Source organism: Protobothrops mucrosquamatus, unplaced genomic scaffold (assembly GCF_001527695.2).
Source record: "Protobothrops mucrosquamatus isolate PMUCROS unplaced genomic scaffold, P.Mucros_1.0 scaffold36, whole genome shotgun sequence".
Lineage (NCBI taxonomy): Eukaryota > Metazoa > Chordata > Lepidosauria > Squamata > Viperidae > Protobothrops > Protobothrops mucrosquamatus.
Genome location: NW_015386420.1, coordinates 411394 through 432954, shown reverse-complemented (window position 1 = coordinate 432954; position 21561 = coordinate 411394). Strand labels below are relative to the sequence as shown.

Genomic DNA, 21561 nt, shown 5'->3' with positions numbered 1-21561 from the left:
TTCACATTTACAATCAGTTGCAGCATCCTGCAGTCACATAGTTACAATTTGCAATCTTCCCAGCTGATTTCCGATGGAAAATGTCAATTGGGGAAGCTGGCTTGCTTAATGACCACTTCATTTGTTTATATCCTGCCTTTAAATAATTCAAGGTAACAAACATATCCATTACACCTTCCTCTTCTTATTTTCCCCACAACAACAACAACCCTATTAGGGGAGTTAAGTTAAGAGAGAGTGACTGCCCCCTAGAGCCGGACACGACTGGGCAGAGCAAATCTTTACCTAATTAGTTATAATACAGATTTAGTAAATGTGAATAGCGTGTGATCACAATAAATTATTCAAAAACCTAGGGATTCTTCTTCTGGATTAGAATGCTTGTCTAGTCCAATTTCCAAATGTGTATAGATAAAAAGAATGCTTACCAAAACAACGATCAGATAAAGGAGTCGGAGTCTGGGCCAAGAAAGTAATTTGAGAAAATGTCTCAGACAAGCCCCTCCTTGTTCCACACTGGCATAAAGTGATGAAGGGAGAAGCACATTCAGACCTGCAAGATTCTTTCTCTATCCCTGTTACAATAAAGGCATTGGTTTCTTAGTCTGGACTACCCTAGGGGTGACAGTTGAGGATAAGTGTTTAATTGAGTGCATGTTCTGTCATTTACCTGGTGCATAATAGCAGTAAGTTTGAGAAACACAGCTGTAACACTCTTCAAACTTTTCTGAAAGTAAGCACAAGAGGATTAGCTTTTATTAAACGTAGATAGAATAGTTTGTCCATTAGACTTTATGAGGGAGGCAATGATTTTCAGGGCATTTCCATTTTTCTTAAAAATAAAAATAGATAAATGATTTGAATGTTAAAAAATGTTAAAATGTTACAACATTTTAAATTTGAAGCATTACCAGCCCTCAGTTATGAAATTGTGCATCTTGTTTCTTTTATTTTTTTTATAACAATTTCAATATAATAACTTTGTATTCTCTTAACTGCTACATATGCAGATAAGAAGTAGAAATTAGACTTTCCTGTACAATAAACTGCCTCATTTCACATCAAGTTGGTGGTATTTAGAAGTATTGTTGCTTGAAACATGACTTGAGTCTTTGAGTTGTCTTTATCATAATACTATCTGTGCAGATTATCTTATCTCCCTGGATATTGCAAAACTATATTAGAAACTTTTTAGGTACTATAGATGAACAAAAAAAACATATCTTGTATGCTTAAAATAGAAGATGATTGCATTTTAGTAATAAAATTCCACAAGTATTTTTCTTATACTCTGAATCCAGTTCACTGAGGTTTTATTGATATGATATATAAATATGTATTTATATTTCCTTCTGCAAAAAGAACAACCAATTAAAAAACAGCAATTAAATAATGAGCTGCTAAAGTAGCTTTTAAAAGCTAGATTTAGAAAAGCAGATTAATAACTTTTGTAAAATTTGCAAAATGTTGGTAATTGTAACATTTAAATTAAGTGCACACATAAAAATCAATATATATATACACACACACTTTTGCAAAAGCCTCCTAGAGTTGCTTCAAACACTTACCGTGTTTCCTCAAAAATAAGAACTGGTCTTATTTTTTTTTTTGCCTCCAAAAGAGGCATTAGGTTTTATTTTTGGGGGGGGGACCCTCTTAGCTCAGGACTGTTGCGGCCATGCCTCCCACGCCCTGACACCTGTTGTGCCGCTGCCCGACTTCTTCTGCAGCTGCTTGTGACTGCTCGCAACAGGAGGCCACGTGTCACGTCACCCTGGTGCCACCACTTGCAGCAGGCCACATGACACATTGTGCTTGGCGTGCATGAGCAGCGGTACCGGCACAAGGCGCCATGTGGCGTCCTGCCATGAGTGGAAGCATCAGCGCAACGTGCCACATGACATACTGCTGTGAGTGGCAGCACTGGCGCCATGTGCCACGTGGCCTCCCACAAGTGGCTGCCAGCAACCAGAAGGAGTGGGCCAGTGGCCATGCAGGCTCCTGATGGACAGGGCTGGTGGTTCCGCTGCCGCAATACGAGGAATATGTTGAGGCATGGGAGTCCTGGCTGCAGGGGTCCTGATGTAAGCGGGTGCGAGGCACGCGAGACAGCTCCACCCCCACCCCTGCCCTAGCATGATTTTTATGCGTGCACCTCGCCCCACCTCATACAACCAGACGGTGGGAGAATGGGCGGGATCTTAACTAGGGCTTACATTAAGTGCACACGTAAAAATCAAGGCTAGGGCTTATTTTCGGGATAGGTCTTATTTTTGGGAAACACGGTAGATGGGTGGTATATAAATTTAATAAATACATAAATCATAACTTAAAATGCTGTCCACAGTTTGGTACTTTTGCATTTAAAGCTATTTCATACACGCCCAGCAAATTAGTCTTTGAAGTAAGATCGTAATAATAAGACAGATATAAAATGAGACTTTTAATGTGTTTTTTTTTAGATTTTAATTCTTTTTATTTAAGAACCAAAAAAATAGATTCTCATAATCATATATGCTAAAGATGACATGTCAACAAGGCTAGAATTATGGAAGTTGTAACATATTAATAGGAAACACTGCCATAATTGGAATAAACAAAACCCAGTACTTCTATTGTATACAGTTGCACAGCAGCTAGCCCAGTCCTCCAAGAGTGCCAACCTTTTATGTCTTTTCAAGCCATCTTCAACTATTATTGTAGAATTAATCCAACTTAATGAAGCCGATGTCCTTGGCGTACTGGCGGAAGCACTGGCGACACATGTTGAGGCCGTACTTGCGGATCAGTCCATGCCGGTTGGAGCAGACGCGGCAGGAGCGCGAGCCCTGCCCGAACTTCCTGGGGTGGCTCCAGTAGAGTTGCTGGTGGCCCATGGCCAGACTTTTAATGTGTTTATCACAAGCATGAACTTAGAAAAATTCAGCACATTTGCAGACCATCCTAACAAATTAGTTCATTGGTTCACAAAAAATTGGAACACAAAACTGCACAACACCAATCATTTCTTACATGGGAGAGATCTTAAACCATTCAGGAATTGAACCTTTGAAGTCAGATCAACAGTTTGATTTGAGATCGGATGAATAATTAGCTCATAGTGCATCTCTTTCAACATTGCAACAGGGATATTTCAAAGGAAGTACAGTTGTTTTTGGAACAGATTCAATTTTCTATTCTAAGTACTTGACCAGCGTCACCTCCATCTTGTCTGTTTATAATCTCGGACTGTTTCAGCCACATTCAAGTTCAGGGATATCATTTGCTTCCTTAGTATTGAATGACAAAAAGCCGTAGAGTCTCATTGCTCTATTAGTGATTCTGTTTTCCAAAATCTAAAATGACCTATTTTAATTGTTTCATATAGTTAATAAAAAGCGTAGAAAATAAAACAGATATTGTAGTTTCAAATAAGTATTTAACAAACAACATCTTTTGGATATGACCAAACTCAGTATATTACAAAAAATAGCAAAAAAACACACCATGATCAATGGTAGTAAAAACATTATTAGCTGAAAGTCTAATCTGAAATGTGTTCAGAACAGATGAAAGTCCAGTGTCACCTTTATACATCTAGAGTAGCAATGCTACCAATACTCCATTTTTATATTTTTATATTCATGTGTTGTCTTGATGGTACTCATAACAGGAAGTATCAACTTTTTTTTAACATTGTACCTTGAGATCCAGTATTGAGGTCTATAGAATTGGTATTATTTATATCACATACTTACTTTTAACGTTTTCTTCCAGCCCATTTGCTTACGTGGATCCCTTACATTGTAACATGGCCTATTTGTACCTTGAACTACTCAAAGACTCCCTCAACGAGTATGCATATGCAGCAGAACTAGCTGACTTGAACTATGCTCTCCAAAATACCATCTATGGGATGTATGTAAGTACCAACATCAAGAAGACTCTTAAGAGTCTTAAATTTACTTCCATGAATCAAGAAACAATTTGATTTGCTGGAAGCATTTTTTAAAATGATTTTCCCAATTGAAGATCTACCGGTAATTTTAAAGTTCCCTTTTCAACCTTGATTTCTAATTTCTCATAATTTGAATTTTACATGAAATATTCTCAGTCTTCAAGATTCCCATTCATATTCAGATTTTTCATTTCATTTTATATCATTCGTTAAAATAATGAAATTAAATGAAATTTAGCCCAAATTGGAGTTCAGATTCTACTTCTTTCTTCCAGAAGTTAAATCATTAATCTTAATGAGGAAACAAAATCCTTATTTTACATTAGTATTTCATTCCCAGAAATATTGGTTACGAGGCTGCATATACATACTCTTCAGTCATGTTTCTTCATCCATTATCATGTCACAAAGTATCAAAGCATCCTTTTTTCTTTTTGTTAGTCGCTACCTTTATGTTGACCCTCTCCATTGCAACATGACATACCTGTTAATGAGGTTGTTGAAGGATGATTTAAAAGAGTATACATATGCAGCACGCCTCTCAGGTTTGAGCTATTTCATTGCATCAGGAATGAATGCAATACTTGTAAGTAAGATGGAACAGAAAGAAGTGAGATGGGTTGAGAGCTATGCACTTGGAAAATGCTTGCTTTTTCAATATTTTTTTGCATAACAGTTACCAGTTCTGTGTTCTCTTGCATCTCTCTCTTGCCTGAAAGTGTCTGGACAGAGACGCTTCATTTAGCTATGATTGGAGTGCTTTTTGTGACCATATAGTGCTTTGTAATACATTTCTTTATGCATCTCTATGTATTTAATATCCTGGAAAGTATTACTTCGACTTTTTTTAAACTATTAGTCTTTTAGATACTTTACACTAAAAATAAATAAGAGTGTCCTGTGGTGTTAGTCTAATATGTATATTGAGGCATGAACTTTTGCAGGATAGAGTCTACTTTGTTAAACATTGACTGAACTAAATACCACTAACTGCATTATTGGCTATAGAAAAATTGCTTGAGTATTATAAATTGAGTTTATTTGTTGATATAAATATCCGTTTTGTTTAATATTTTAATTGTCACTTTGAAGAGTTTAACATCATTGTTTGAAAAAATGTTTCAAAAGAAGTGTGTATTATATGGAGTATAATATGTTATATAATATGGAGTATTATAAAATTGAGTTAAAAATGGGTTCTTGGTGCTCTTTGACTTTGGTTATTTTCTTGCAGACATTTTATTACCAGGCTAGGAAGCAGTACAAAGAAGAATGAAGTATTCTGGCTGTTTGTAACTTGCCCAGGCACTTTTGCTGGGGTGTGTGATTTTTTCTTTGATGGTTTCTTGCATGTTGGTTGCTAGATGGCATGTGTTGTAGGCTGTTTGTGTCTATTGAAGGCTGATATGGCTGAATACTTAGCTTCTAAGACTACCTTAATTAAAGAATAATCAAGGTGGAAGCATCCACTACAGGTAGGGCAAGATACAATATACTGTATATAAACAGCCAGCAAACCTACCCTCCATTGGTGATGATCCCTAGCCTGACAATGAAATATCTGCAAGGAAAAAAAAACCTCAGCACCAAAAAACTAATAATTTAACTTTGATCTATAATAGTCTCTTGTGTTGTAACTAAAATACAATTTAAACTTGAAATGCTGTACCTGCATCTAAACTATTTTGCTTCAGCAGTGTTACTGTACCTTATATTTTTGGATCACAGACTGGGATCAACAAAGATAAAATTGGTTCTTAATTCATCTACAATGACATTTTAATTTTTCTTGTATCATATTCATTTTAAAAAGTTATATTCAGAGACTGGAGCTTTGTTCTATTAAAAGGTGTACTTCAGTTTTTATGCTTAATTATTTCTGTATTACAATATAACTGGATGTCCAACTTACTAGAAGAATGAAACATCCATTCTTCACTTATTTATGCAAACACTTTTTTATTCAGTGTGAGGAATAATAATAATATAGATTATTAATATAACTTTAAATGACACTGTTAAAACATTTATATGGTTTGCAATTAACCACTTTATGAAGTATTGTAGTTTAGTAATCTCTCATATTCCATGAATTAAATATTCTGATACTCTGCTTTACCTTAATAAGAACTTTGTGAAGTGTTCTATGTTAGCAAACATTGGAGTGGAAAGTTTTTTCCCCATATTTTGCTGTAATAATAAGGTCTTAAAGTACTTCTAGTCTTTATTTGAAGGGAAATAGCTAAGTTTGTTTACTCTTTCCTCAGTCATAGTTTTTTAAAAATACTAAATCCAAAAAACTATAAAGAAGTTTTGTTTTTTTCCCCACTAACCAGTTTGGATACCACCACATTAAACTTTGCTTTATAACATGGTACAATATATTTTCCATTGTAATCTAAACCCCACTATGTTTACGTCGACTAAGTTCAGAGAAAGAGAAATCATTATGTCATATATGTCAGGGATCCCCAACCTGTGGGCCACAGCCCACTAGGGGTTTGCAATGTGCATACCTGCGTGCATCCTCACTTGCGCAAGCAGTGTGCATGTGCTCCATTTGTGTGAGCAGTAAGCGTGCATGCACATTGTTGCGCAAATAGAGCTGCATGGGCACTTGCCAACCGCTTGCACAAAGCATCCCTTCCCCCCCCCCGGCCGGTCCACAAAGCCGGAAATGTTGGGGAACTCTGATATATGTAATATCGTGCAATTAAAGATTAAACTGGATTTCTATTGATTTGAAGGAGAGAATTTCCCCATGCTAGCCGGCACCTATTGCTTTCATTGGAGATCTTGTCTTTTAATGGATGGAAGGCCTAGCTAAAGTATACAACCACTTACATATTTTCTTTGTATAGCTTTCTGTAAAAGGTTATAATGACAAGCAACATATTCTGCTGAAGAAGATTATTGAGAAAATGGCTACCTTCGAGATTGATGAAAAGCGATTCGAAATTATCAAGGAGGCGGTAAGCCATCTGAAAAGTTTGATCCTATTAGAATGGGAAACACCCTATCTGTGAAAAAGGAAAGTCATTAAACATGAATTGTTCTATTTCTGTACCATATAAATGAATATTTGTAGAAGAGGACAGGATGGTGGGCACAATGCATAGCTCTAAAACTTAAGTTAAAATCCTATAAACTTAATCTTTACTAATCAGTGACTAATTTCTGAGTTGATAATATAAACTGTGATCCTTAAGTCTTCAGTTTGCAAAAGGCTAGGAATCCATGGTATGAATAAATGGAATAAAAGGAATCATTCCTTTTATTAGAGATAGATTTTTCACTCATGGCAGTGTCTTCCTGATTCCCCAGCCATATCCTTTTAACCATTGAAAATGTTCTGTGATGCTTTTGTTTTTACTCTGATTCAAAGAGTGGGGACAGACTGGAAAATAATGTATTCGTTTGCTATTCCCCAGACTCCAGCCTATGCAAGTACTTGCTTACAATTATTGAGCCCCAGTATTAAATGCTACCCTTTGTGCAATTTTAAGGTTGTTTTATTAACCAATCTCACTTCCTGATTTCAGGTCTTGATGAAGAGGGAGCCATATTTCCTTCTATATTTTATTTGAATGCTTATTTTGAGTATAAAAGTGATTAAATCAGTGAGGTTTCTTGAAAAGTTACATTATTTTGCCTTGGCTTTTGTTTTACTTCAATAGTATATGCGATCACTCAACAACTTTCGAGCTGAACAGCCACATGAGCATGCAATGTATTACCTTCAGCTCTTAATGACAGAAGTTGCCTGGACCAAAAATGAATTAAAAGAAGCTTTAGATGGTAAGTTTTTGCCAAATCTAAATTGCATGTTTTCTATGTTACTTGGTATGTTAATTTGGTTTACTTTAAAGGAAATATGTCCAAAGGTCCCATGGATTGTTGTGAGGAGCAACAATTATTATGATTGTTGTGAGGAAGTTGAAACAAATATGGAGAAATTTCTGTTTTTCCATGACTGTGACAGTAAATGTATAGAAATCAATTTATGAATTTCAGCAAACAATACAAGCTTTAAAATTAATTTTGGACATTGGTGTCCATTTGTTTTTTAACTATTATTTAAATACAGTTTTTCTTTACAATTGAGATTGAGTATAGCTGTCGTCTTACTATGTATAGGAAAAAAGTATAGAATCTACATGATAAACATGATTTACAAAATGTGACAATCTTTTTTTGCTATCTCATCCCATATTCATCTTAGAATTAGAAGCTTCGTGAGTTAGAGTTTGATGATGAAGAAAGACAGGATTTCCTTACTAAAAGAGTTGATTCCTTTCTTACCTCTACCTAGCTTGTGTTTGGTTTTGGTTTCCTATCTTTCACACTATGCTTGTCTGTAACAGTAGGAAGTTGATTAATCTGGACTACGTGTATAGTTTTCTTCATTTTTATTGATGGCTAATTACTTCAGGTAAATTGTAGTTAGAAGTCAAACATAAAACAGGTTCTATCAAAATATGTGAAATGATTGGATTTAGAATGCATATCCCACTGAATGCATTGCAGTATAGTAAATAGCATCTATAGAAATGTATATAATTGGTTGCACAGTCAGCCAGATGTTTAGACTGGATTTGGCATTTTTCCTTCCCAGGGATCTGGGATAGGAAGATGTTGTTTAATAATATTAAAAATATGGTTTCAGGATGTAAGCTGTTCTAAGTAAAGCTGCCTTTTGTAATTGTATGATGGAGATTTTGTCAATGCTGATTGCGTTCAAGTGGTACTCTAGTTGTTTTAGGATTGCACCATAGGCATATATTAGTATTATATTATTACTATTGTAGTCTGTCTTTGTTTGGTACCACTCAAGGCAGCATACATAATACTCTGGCCTTCTATTTTCACCACAACAACTTAGTCTGATGAGTTGGGCTGAATGAGAATGACTGGACCTAAAATCACCCAGATGACCTTCATGCTTGAGGAAGCAATAGAACCCAGGATCTCTAGATTCCCAGTCTAGTACCTTAACCTCTACACCAAATGTTTGTCTGCATCTGTCTGAAAGAAAGATAGATGCGAAGGTGTATAGGTGTATACCTATATAGGCATGAATGTGCCAGAATTAAAGGTAATAGTTGTAACATGGCATTCTTCAGTTTCGTGCCTTCTAGACACATTAGACCACCATTCTGATAATTCTCAATTCTGGCATTTGATATCCAACATAAATGAGAATACACTAAGATTTGGAAAGATACTTGTAGCATACACATGTGTGCTAAAAATATAATATCAGAATAACCACAATTTTTAATCATTGTTACAAAGATGTCAGGGCAGTTATGTACCTTTCAAGAGTGCTGATGTCAATGCTGTAACATTGGATGTTCCTACTCTGACAACTGATGGAAAATGCAGCCATTTTTACTTTGCTTTTAACATGCTTTTTCTTCCGTTTAGAAATTAAGTGTTGAAGGGCGGATGGGGTGAATGCTTGAGCTCAGCCATAATAACAATGCAACTCCTGGGAACTCAAGGACACAAACTGATAGTTTTGGCAGGCTGAGGAGCTGGGGAGAGAGCCCGTGCTCCTGGCTAATTGGAGAATGTGATTTATGACTGCTTTGTGGGGGTGGGGCTTGCAATTTGTTACTTTGTATCTGGGGGGAGGGAATCTAGCATTGGGTTTAACTATGTAGTGCCTATACTTTGTTTCCTGAATAAAATGTTCTTTAAGGAAGAATTCTTGCTTTGAAGTTCTTTAATGGGTTTCATCCATCGGAACCATGACAGCTATATTCTTTAGTCAGTAACAGCTTGAACTTTGTTTTCGACTATCATGTGAATGACTAATTTTGAAGATGGATGTATGTTTAGTTTGATTGTACTGAAAGTTTCGCCTTTTTCACATTGAAATCTGGGTCAAACCAGATATGAATTCTGAGCAAGGCGTACTGTGGGCACAGAAAGGTAGTGTTGGAACAATTCCCAAATATGAATATTTGTGAAGAAAACACTTGCTATCTTTTGTTGATTATTATATTTTCTTTCTTTCTACTTACAGCTAAGAAATACATTGTATCTTAAGATAGTGCATTTTTTTTCTCTCCTTCAAATGGAAAATGCATTTGATTCTAAATATCTACATATCTATTATAGATGTCACTCTTCCTCGCCTCAAGGCCTTTATTTCACAACTGTTGTCACGGTTACATATTGAAGCACTTCTCCATGGCAATATAACAAAACAGGTTGGTTTTGATGTGCTTTTAGTTCCTTAATGTTCAATATTGCAATATTAATAACAGTAAATTTATTATAAATAAATTGGAGGATAGTTATATAGCATTGGCACAAGGTACATATTTTGTAAAATGGGCATTATATGTTTCATGCTGAGGATAGCTAATTTCAGTTATTTTTGTGTTGCATCTTGCATATGCTTTCATCTTCTAGGACAATTTGGATATGCAATAATTAGCTTTTCTAATAATTCTGCAAAATCCATTCATTTGGATTGATGTTTATTACATTTAATAGGATATATTTCCAAATAAACATATAATTGAGATGTGAGATGTTTCGTCTCTTTTATATTAAAATTGTAATGTGAGACTATTAATTATTTTTCAGATTGATGCTTTATAATCTTAGCATGCATCTTATTATATCATCTTCATTTTATTTTGTAATTTTTTTTAAGTCACCTTGTTTCTCTTATAAATACTTTTGATTCTGAATTCGTTTAGCCATTTTGTTGTTAGCCTTTCTGCATGGTAAAATAAAAGTAATTTTTGTATTAATCTATTTGTATTACACTGTCCCATTCACATGAAGCAAACAGGATCCAGGCATGAGATTTAAGCATACCAGCACCTTAGGGAAATGTTAATTCAAATAAATCTGCACAAATAAATGTGCACAAAACTGGGGGAAACAGAGTAGTATAAAATCATACAGCTCATGCAAATCAAGGAGGGTGAGGCAGGAATACATTGGCAGATTTATCATAAATGAAAAGGATGATAAAAGAACATTTTCATCTTAAATATTAAGAAACTGAGAACAGAATTTAAGCATGCAATGAATGTGTGTAAATGTTTTTAAGCTTTTTATATTTTAAATATAATGCAAATATATGCAGGAATTCTCCCTTTCATTTCTGAATGCTGAGTAGCATTCATATGTATGGTTTCAACTTTCAGACTTAATATTTGCAAGGGAGCATCTCCTTTCTCATTCCTAATTTTGCTGTTGCTGTCAAATCTGTTACCCTTCTACTGTTGTCACAGACAGATGAAGAATGATCATGCAATGAATAAAATCTGCAATGAATTTCTTCTTTTACAGGCTGCATTAGGAATTATGCAAATGGTTGAAGATACACTCATTGAGCATGCTCATACAAAACCTCTGCTTCCCAGCCAGTTAGTAAGATATAGGGAAGTACAGCTGCCTGATAGTAAGTGGTTTAGTTTCTCAGCTATAAAGTGCTTCATTTCAAATTTCATAGTACATAAACTATAGCTTGCAACAAAGGACAATTATGCCTTCAGCTATTTTTGTTTTTCAAAATTTATTTAATTTCAAAGTTGTACTGCAAATTTGTGAGAACACCATAATTTGCTTCCTTGAAAAAAACCCTCAATCATGAGATCTATCTCTTTCACTGTGATATAAGAGGGGAATGATATTGGTACCATCCAGCTTACTTAAACTGATAGTGGTGTATACTGTAGTAGGGAGTCATACTCATTTTGATGATGTGCAGATTGAAACTGCTGTATACCTAGAGCTTCCTTGGCATTTGTTTGGAATGTTTGTGCATTCAATCGATACTACAAAAAATGCTATGGTTGTGTGCTTTTATTCCACACATAAAATACAGGAGCATTTTTTATCTGGCACCTTTAGGTGTGTTTAGACCCCTGATGCTAGAATTGCAATCAGTCTGTCTTTTCCCCTGGGAATTCTAAAACTGATTATATATTTGGAAGATGCCAGGTTGCACAAAACAAATAAACATATTGGGCTTGCATATTTATATTAAATAATATTCTTTAGTGATGTACTTTGCTAGTCTACACTAAATAGAATATAAGATTCTCCTTCAGTCTACATTCCATTTGTTTTGGACACTCCTCATTTTTTCTTAGGAGGATGGTTCGTCTATCAACAGAGGAATGAAGTTCATAATAATTGTGGGATAGAAGTATATTATCAAACAGATATGCAAAGCACTTCGGAGAATATGTTTTTGGAGCTCTTCTGTCAGATTATCTCAGAGCCTTGCTTTAATACTCTGCGCACTAAGGAACAATTAGGTGAGCTTTTGTTTATGTGTGTCTCTGTTAAGGTCACTATATATATTATTATAAGCTAATTTACTGTTGCAATTTTTCATTAAAAATTCTACCTATAGGACAACGGATGATTAAACAACAAATAATTGGTAATCAGCTATTTAGGGCTGTGTGGTTTATTTGCTTAACTGATTTTGCTGCATTTGTGTAACACAGTATCACAAAACACTAAATAAAATGTGATTGTGGTTGGTTCTCAATAAAACTGAAATGGTGTGAAGCAGATTCTTCTGCAATAGATGCCTTTTTAATCAGATTCTCATATTGCCAGATTCATAGTCTTGCAGTAGTTTACATTAAAAAAAATCAGTTCAATGTACAGTAAAATATCCGTGACAACTCAAGGTGACAAACACACTCAGTATTCCTTCCTTTTCCTCCTATTTTCCCCATACAACAATCGTGAGGTGGGTCAGACTAAGAGAGAATGACTGGCCCAAAGACACCCAGCCGGCTTTCATGCATAAGGCAAGACTAGAACTCACAATCTCCTGGCTTCGAAATAAAAATAAAACATACTAAAAGCATAATAATTGAACCTCAAATGATCTCTGGAAAAAATACAACTTTATCTTAACTAGAAGACAACCAATTTGGATCTAAACAAATCTTTAGGGGCAACTTCTCTACAAACTAGGCAATGCCATTGAGAAGCTCTCATTCAAACCAAGATTTATCACATGTCATATTTAATATCAATATAACAGACTAACTAAATTTGAAGAATATTACAGTATAACTCCAAAAGAGGGCTACACATGGAGGGGAGATGAACATTTTCAGCAACGTAGAAAAACAGACCTCAAATCCTGCAGGTCTGAGCTCCGTTCCTTCACCTTCCAGAGCAGTTTCCTTCCACACATGGTAGGGTGCTTAACTCAGCAGGCAGCTCTTTTGCCCTGTTTGCTTAATGACCAAGGAGATCACTTAATGACTGCCACCAGAAGTGCTGTGTTTGCTGTGGTTGAGTAAAGCAGTCCCATGGGTGTCTTGCTTAACAACTGCTTCCCTCGGTGATCAAAATTCTGGTCCTTGTGGTGCAGTGGTTCTCCTCTTTATTAATAGAGAGTCTTTAATGTAGTACCAAACATTAATTGCTTGAAATTACACAAATACTGGTTGTATCTAATGGACAATCTTACCTGGCAAGGTGGGATGCAATGTGAAAGGTATGGAGGTTGGGTCTTTCTCAAAAAATTAAACTGTATGTAAGAAATCAGTAACTTGAATTACAAAAAGGTGTTTGTGGAAATACTTTATTTATTATTAGTTTTTTTATCATCCTGCCTTTATTACTTTGTGAGCAAGTCAATGGAACAAACATACAAAATACTCCTTCCTCCTAATTTCCTTCCACAATATTTTTTTTAACATCAATTATAAGTCAGAAGATCCTCCTACTATCAATGGTTATTCTGGAATACAATCTAGAATTGCCATATTGTTTTGCCTCCACACTTCTGCAGTAAATTTAGCTTGTCACAGTCAAGCCACAGCTTCATTTAAAAAAAACACTCCTACCAATAATTATAGACTAAATTTTAAAATTATCAATTGAGCTTACATATGTGCAATCTCCTATGTCGCCATCTCACTGGAAGTCCAGTTAACAATTTGATTTTAATAATTGTTTTAGAAAGTTATGCTAAAATTCAATGTTAAATTAAATTTTCAAGAAAAGAAATTAAAGCCATTTTTTCTCTTGAAAAAAGAATGGTAAGAGATTATAATTGCTGATATGCTGACTTCCACCTCACCCCCAACACCAGGTTACATTGTGTTCAGTGGTCCACGGAGGGCGAATGGTGTTCAAGGTCTGCGGTTCATCATCCAATCAGAAAAGCCCCCACACTACTTAGAGAGCAGAGTGGAAGCCTTTTTAAAAACTATGGAGAAATCTGTAGAAGATATGTCCGAAGAAGCTTTCCACAAACATATCCAAGCTTTAGCAATTCGCCGCCTTGACAAACCAAAGAAACTATCTGCTGAGTGTGCAAAATATTGGGATGAAATCATTTCCCAGCAATATAACTTCGATAGAGGTAAGGAAAAAAAAAAAGCTTGCCATGAGCCAATTGGAAACAAGAATATTTGAGATCAACTGAATCCCATCTTCCATACAGTCTCAACAGTGGAATATTGCCTATTGGCATTTATAGACCATTTTACCCTCTGAATGTTTTGTACAATTCTGAATTATTACAGAAACCATGCAAGAGAAGATGGTAAGACTATTTAGCGGGCTAGAGCTTCTATACTACAACTGGGGCCTTTTTAATATGGAATGAAGGATAAAGAGAAGATATAGGATGTAGATAATATGGATAGACTGAAATATTACCAACGGGCTTAACTGTAGAGTCCTTGGTGCTCTCTGAGTTTAGTGGTTTAGATGTTTCATGTTCATTAGGTAACATCATAAGTGCTAACTAGACTGAAGTGTTAAAATGCAAGTTATCCATTTAAAACATTAAATTCTCTGCCAGCAGTTATGGCAATGGGAGCCAAGTTGGATGATTTTAAAAGATTTGTTAGCCATGGCTATGTATTGCACACATCAAACTTGCATATTTTGCGCATATTAAATTTATTAATTTTGTTGTCCAGATAACATTGAAGTGGGATATCTCAAAACTCTTACTAAGGATGATATAGTGCAGTTTTATAAGGTAAGTTGATCTAGGTTCTGGTTAAATTATTATTAAAAGACATATTTGTAACACTAAGAATGTATTTGACAGTTTTATAAAGATAGTTGTAATTTAAGATCATATGGATGAATTATTAAAATGTTGGCATGCAAATTCTTCTATATACTCCACATAACATAGCATATTAACAGTTACTTCATTGAGTCTCATCATTATATAAAGGAAACATGCAATATAAAATGGCTTGTAAACAGATATACACGAAACATCCAATACCAAACAATTCCACACTCGTAGTGATCCAATAATTGCCATTCAAATGTTCATAGATAAGTTAATAGATAAGGTTCTTAATAAATGCTTTAAGTACTACTTCTTCCAAGAGCTTTGGCAACCTAGGAGGATTCTAGTAAAAGGTCAACTATTCAGCAAAGAAATCAATATTGGATGACATAATGTGTTGGTATATTCAGAATGCATTTTCTAAAGAATGATTTGACAGAATGATTTGATTTGAAGATGACATGGAAATTATTTTTACTTTGCTTGTTCGTTTTTGTGATTTGCAAAGGTTGCTATAGTATCTATCCTGTGAAAATAAAAATAATAGTTATCAATGTGATAATTAATTGTAGGTTAATGTTCTAAACAGAATCTTTTTGTAGACCATTGTTATTCAATTATGTTACTGGACCTCTGGCTATGTAATTTATAGAGGGGTTGCTGTTAATAGGAGCTTGCAATGTTTCTTTCTTGCCTTAGGAATAGAGAAACCTTGCAATAATTGCTTTAAATTATGAATGCTTATTTCATTTGAAATAGTGCTAACAACATGTGAAGATACCGACTACTATTGATTCTAGTAGACTTTTAATTTTCAGAGAATTTAAAAAATAATTAGAATGTGTGTTTAATTAGATTATCTGATTAGAGTTGTGGATAATTCTGATTTACTCCTTTCACAGCTAAATCACTCAATGAAGCTTTTGATGAGCTGCAAGCTAGATTTACTTTTTACCATGTGTTTAATACTTTTCCTAAGCATTGGTACATGTTTTTGGAAGAAAGCTGAGAAGAATTATTAGTTCTTACAACATTTAGTCTTGTAGCTCATTTACTAACTTTGTTTTGAATTCCATTTATTCATGTAATGTTTATTGAATCTGAACATCTGTACTGAAGAAAATAGGAATGGTTGGCCTTAGTTAGGAAAAAATAAAACTACATCACGAAAGGCTGTCTGGGTCCTACTTGCAGACCAAATTTAGCAGTAGAATTGCTAAATTTCTTTCTGCAGCAATTTCCATAGGAAGATATAATATGTCCTAATTTTGGAGCCATGATATAATGAAGCATCTTCACTCTGTTATGTTATTCTGTTCTTATTTTATCCTATTATTTTATCTTATGTTTTACATTGTCATTTTATCTTATGTTTTACATTGTCATTGTCTGGTTTTAAGTCTAATTTTTTAATGTTCTATATTAGTATTATACTGCTTTAATTGTATTTAGTCATTGTTTCTTTTTCTTTTTTACCTGGCTGGTCATATAGGTAAATAAATTTGATTTGATTTGATTTAGCATTAATATTTCTCGAAAATCCTCTGCTGTAAGGTGCAGTTTGTTTAGCTCTGGAAAATTTGCATGACTTCTTCCCATTGCAAAGATGGAAAATTTTTATTGGAATAATTAACTCTGATTTATTTATATGTAGGAAATGTTGGCAGTAGATGCCCAAAGAAGGCACAAAATATCGGTCCATGTACTAGCAAGGGAAATGAATTCCTGTAAGTACCAAATGCACATATTTCCTCACAAATAACCTTGTGTAATCAAATTCCAGACTTTTATAATCAAATTCCAAACTGAATTTCTACAAAGGCAGAGCTGGAAACTGCATGTTCAAGTTTGCCCATAAAGATGGTTGTATTGCAGAGCAAACACACTGTCCTGTGACCTTTGGTGCATGAATAGAAATATATTCATTAATTTACATGAGTGACACTTAAATTATAAATATAATATTGAAGCAACCAAATGCATTAAAATACACCACTTACTACCCATTTATGTACATGGAAATAATTATAAGATGAAAGTAGAAGCCATATTTTGTAGAATTGGTACTGCCCAAGTTAGATCAGCTGTGATCTGTTGTAGCTGTGATCTGTTGTTCACAGCGTGGTGAACACTGTGGAGTGCACGACTTTCTGTAGAGGTCAGGATAGGAAACACCAGTGATTCGACAGTACTATTGCAAAGTGCTCATGGTAAGATGTGAAAATACATTGGCATGAATGCCTTGGGCATAGCATTTTTGTGAACTGTGAGTTGCTTGCTGGAAACAGTTTTCTTGAAGTTTCCAGCTCCAGATTTGTAGAAATTCAGCCTGGAATTTGATTACAAAATCCTTTCCTTAAGTATTGCCACAGTCTGCTCATAATTCAAAACTAGAAACAGCTGAGGGAATATCCAAGTACTGTTTTGTGAACAGTATCCTGTTAACCACAGGTTTAGTAGTAAAAGACTTGTGGTAAAAAAAATGTAACTATAACCAATAATTGACAATACTTATCCACACTCTAGTGTCTACCTTATTCACTCCTACTTCTGTGTGGAGTGCCATATTAGGAATACACTAAGAATCTGAAACAGCTTCCTTAGACATTTGGATTGAACCACCTCAAATTTAGCAAAAGTGATGCATGGCATTAACTGTAGAGGAGTTAAGCCTTGGCTTCAAATAATATTAGAACTGCTGTATTCTACATCTATGAAATAGAAGATAAATTTTGGGGCAATTTTAATGAAGCATGAGTATTAAGAACTTCCTATAAACTAGAAGACAACACCGAACTATTTGAAGCAGTTCAGGACTTGCTCAATGCCCTTTAATATTTATGGCTATTTGGACATGTAACAATTATTTTATATATAATACATATATATAAAACATATTATTTGTGTAATCATATGACTTAATTGCAATACTTTTATCAACTAATTTTAGAAGATGCTATTTCTCCTTAACTAGATGTATAATTGTTGAATAAATGGAAAAGTAATGCAACCTTGTTTGTCCCCTTTTGAAAGATGTTCTGCTATATTACACATTGTCCTCAGACACTCGCATATAAGATTAAGCAGGCAACCATCCTTTGTGGCTGTTATTTTGACAAAAATCTGCAAATTTCCAAGCAGCAGAAGGAATCAATGCATATCTTTTTAGTATATGTTATGGAGTTCTTTATTAGTCTTTAAAATATGTTGTTATTATTATTATTGAATAGGTCCTGTTGTAGGAGAGTTTCCAAGCCAAAATGATATAAGTCTAACACCAGCACCACCACTGCCACAGGTAAAAAAAAAAAAGGATATTTTCATAACTATTTCTAAAAGAGCAATGCCCAAAATGCCATCTGGTTTGTGCAGTTCTAAATAGTGTTTGAATTATTAAATAGTTGCATTTATCTGAAATACTAATGTTAATGGTTAAGATTTTGCAATCCAGACTTCAACAATATATGAAACAGGAATTATGAGATGTAAAGTTGGGTTCAAAGGAAATAGGGCACCCAAGATGATATAATTCATCACCAGAGGATTCTGGAAAAGGCAAGAGAATTCCAAAAGAACACCTATTTTTACTTGATGGATCATATAGAGCAGAGGTGTCAAATTGCCGGCCCACAGGCCGGACGCGTCATGATGAAACCGTGCCCACCCCATTGCCGGCAATGGGGAAAAAGCTCCGATACATTGCGTGATGTTACGTGATGTCGTGAGTTTGACATGTCTGATAAGAGGCTTTTGATTACATAGACTACCACAAAGTGCACCATGCCAAGTACCTACAGAAGACTATTTATGACGACTAAAAGAAGCAGTTAGAATTTTGAGCTCCCCAAAGATTCAATAAAACCACTTCACTCGGGCAGGCAAGAATCATTGAAGAGAATCGTAGAAAAATGGAAATAATAAAAAAGAGGATGATAGAAAACAAGTTGATTAAATGATATCACTAATCAACAGAAGCATAAACTTACAAGAACCACAAGAAGCAGTTTCTGCCAGACAATCTTGGCAAAAAGTTGATCAGGTAGAAGCAACTAAAAAACAAGCACAGCAAAACAACCTATTTGCACTGATTAGGTAACTAAGTATATGGCAGTTCAGTGAGTTTAACGCACAAGCGTTAAATCGAGCATTTGTTCACATTTTAGCCTGTCTAAAATCCCTTTTTAGACAGGCTAAACATTTGCTTGTTTATTCATTTAAAGGCTGGTAGTCAGCTTCTTAGTTCACCCTTCTAAACTGTCAGCAATTTTTCCTGAGCTGATTTCCTGGTTGACTCAAATCCATCATTTGGCAGCGATGTTGCACATTTTACATAAAGCTTGATTTCACTCACATTGACATGTAGAGTATATTTGTCTGCAGATTAGCTTTACTGTATTGAACATTTATACAATAGAATATACAAACCTATTTTAGAAGGATTGGGTCCAAGTCTGATTTCTGGGTTTGTTTTTTTTAATAACCTTTGCAGTTAAACCTGTGACTTTTTCAGCTTTCAGTGATACTACCTGTCTTGTATAGCATATCAGTATGAGCATGCTTGGTTCTCAATGGCTATCTTTCTAAAATGCTTTGTTTACAGCCAATTGTGATTGAAAACATGACTGAGTTCAAACGCAGCCTACCACTTTTTCCTCTGGTGAAACCTCATATCAATTTCATGGCCGCAAAACTGTGAAGAATCTTGCTGGATGAAGAACTGGAAGGGGATTAATATGCCTTCGGTGGCTTTTCATAATGAACAAAGATCTTAATCTTTAGGACAAGTGATCCAGGATTCCTGATTCCTTCTAGGTTCATCCAGCATCAGTGCTGCAATAGGGATACAGCAAGTTAAGCAAGTATGCTGTAGTCATGTGTTATGTTTGTCATAGAGCCACTACCAGAAACTAAAATTAAGTGGTATATATGAAGATCTGTGTAGGTAAATGGTATATTTTAAAATAATGTGGCCCTTTAATAGTTTAGTTTGCATGGATTGTGAAGAAGTTTCCATACCAGTCTGATCTTTGCTTGCAAATCATTGCTTTTTTTTTTAAGATCAACTGTTTTGGAAGCATATTTTATTGGACAAGAAAGAAAATATTATTAAAAGGCCATATTGATGTTTTTAAAGGAAGCATGGAGTGATAACTTTTTTTTTAAAAAAAATAGATTCTTGGAAGCAGCCATTTAGGTTCTATGTAAAAATCAGTGGAAAGGGGAGGAAAAAAATTAACAAATATCTTTAAAGAGTTATTGGAAAAGTCAAAATAGTTTTAATCTTTATACCTGTTTGAGGACATTTTATATACAGACTAATAAAATGCTGGAAACACTTGGGTAGCCATGTTTTTCTTGCCAAGAGTGTTTATGTTTATAAACTTTGTGTTTTCTTAGGGTTGCACTGATAATGTTTCTTTGACTTATAAATAAAATTACTTTGGCAATTCTTTTTCCTCCAGTTGTCATGTACTGTTTTAGGACAAATCTAACAGGATCTGGGTGTACTGTATCTTGTTAAAAGGCCATCAATAATTATTGGTAGTTATTTAAACCGTAGACAAACACTCCTTTATCAGAAACTCACAATTTAATATTTGCCTGGATCCCCTGCATACTGTGTGAAGGTCGAGTGTGATCACCTAGCATGATCAGCCTTATACACACTCAGTCTGCACCTTTCTCAGTTCACTAAGGCTTGTTGCAGATTCTCATACCACACAGAGATCTTTCTAGGAATAGAAAGTGGTAACTAACATATTTACAGAGTTCATGCACATCGGCAGTAACTATCAGTCTAATGATGCAGAAGTTGAACTTTCCTCGATCATTTGTCTGCTCAAAAGCTCTCAGTATTTTAAATGCATCTTAAATTCTTAGCCTGCATCACTTTTATGTGGCACTTCAAGCATCTGAAATGCAGTTCCAAGTAGTCTTTGATTTACGACCGATTGCTTAGGGACCATTCAAAGTTACAGTGGCCTGAGAGAGAGAACTTACCACCCAAATTTGAAGTTCTGACAGTCAGACCCCCTTCACAGTCATGTGACTGAACAGCTGTTCAGCAACATGCTACCATTTGCAGTGTTTGCGGAACTGTGGTTTGCTTAATGACCACAGCCTTCTCTTTACTGCCGTAAAAGGGTAAAATTGGGCCTGTGACCCATTTTACAACTGTCACAACAAACGACTGTAATGGACAGGCTCCATTACAGTCGTTTGTCGGAGACTACCTGTAATAGCACTATATGATTTGCTATTTATGATTCAGAAAAGCAATCATTTGCCAGTTGACTTTAAGGAAGAAAGGGGAGATAATTGTGCAAAATAAACTGGAATCAAGTATAAATAAAGTTAATATTTTAATTGTAAAACTAAAAAAAAAAAGCTTTTGAATGGTTATGCGCTCAAAAGCACATAGAGTAAAACCAGGTGCTAATTTGAGGCTGGAGCTGGAAAGTGAAGAGGCATTTGTATTTCCAATGGCAATGTTATTTCAGTTCATAGTAAGTTTCCAAGTTCATTCTCTGATTTTAGTATTAAGTGGTTAGACATGAGGACCTTGCACTCAAATATTAAC

General features: G+C 34.9%; 2 protein-coding genes across 2 annotated transcripts in view; one reads left to right on the top strand and one right to left on the bottom strand.

Annotated features, from left to right (window-relative positions):
• Positions 1–20316, top strand: part of IDE (insulin degrading enzyme) — a 70951-nt gene extending 50635 nt beyond the window's left edge. Inside the window, exons 15-25 of the mRNA XM_015811289.1 lie at positions 3757–3901; positions 6799–6909; positions 7615–7735; positions 10064–10155; positions 11255–11366; positions 12061–12228; positions 14037–14309; positions 14875–14936; positions 16636–16708; positions 18212–18279; positions 19582–20316. Coding sequence (XP_015666775.1) covers positions 3757–3901; positions 6799–6909; positions 7615–7735; positions 10064–10155; positions 11255–11366; positions 12061–12228; positions 14037–14309; positions 14875–14936; positions 16636–16708; positions 18212–18279; positions 19582–19677 — 1321 coding nt within the window. The 3' untranslated portion in view covers positions 19678–20316. The remainder of the gene's footprint in view (positions 1–3756; positions 3902–6798; positions 6910–7614; positions 7736–10063; positions 10156–11254; positions 11367–12060; positions 12229–14036; positions 14310–14874; positions 14937–16635; positions 16709–18211; positions 18280–19581) is intronic.
• LOC107283396 (40S ribosomal protein S29) lies at positions 2470–2876 on the bottom strand. Its single transcript, XM_015811290.1, has one exon. It carries the CDS (start codon positions 2874–2876, stop codon positions 2706–2708), a length of 171 nt encoding a protein of 56 aa, XP_015666776.1. The 3' UTR covers positions 2470–2705.
• Positions 20317–21561: the final 1245 nt, after the last annotated feature.

Excerpts from the sequence above, each read along its gene's own strand:
- LOC107283396 (XM_015811290.1), bottom strand. The coding sequence starts at position 2,876 with ATGGGCCACCAGCAACTCTACTGGAGCCACCCCAGGAAGTTCGGGCAG.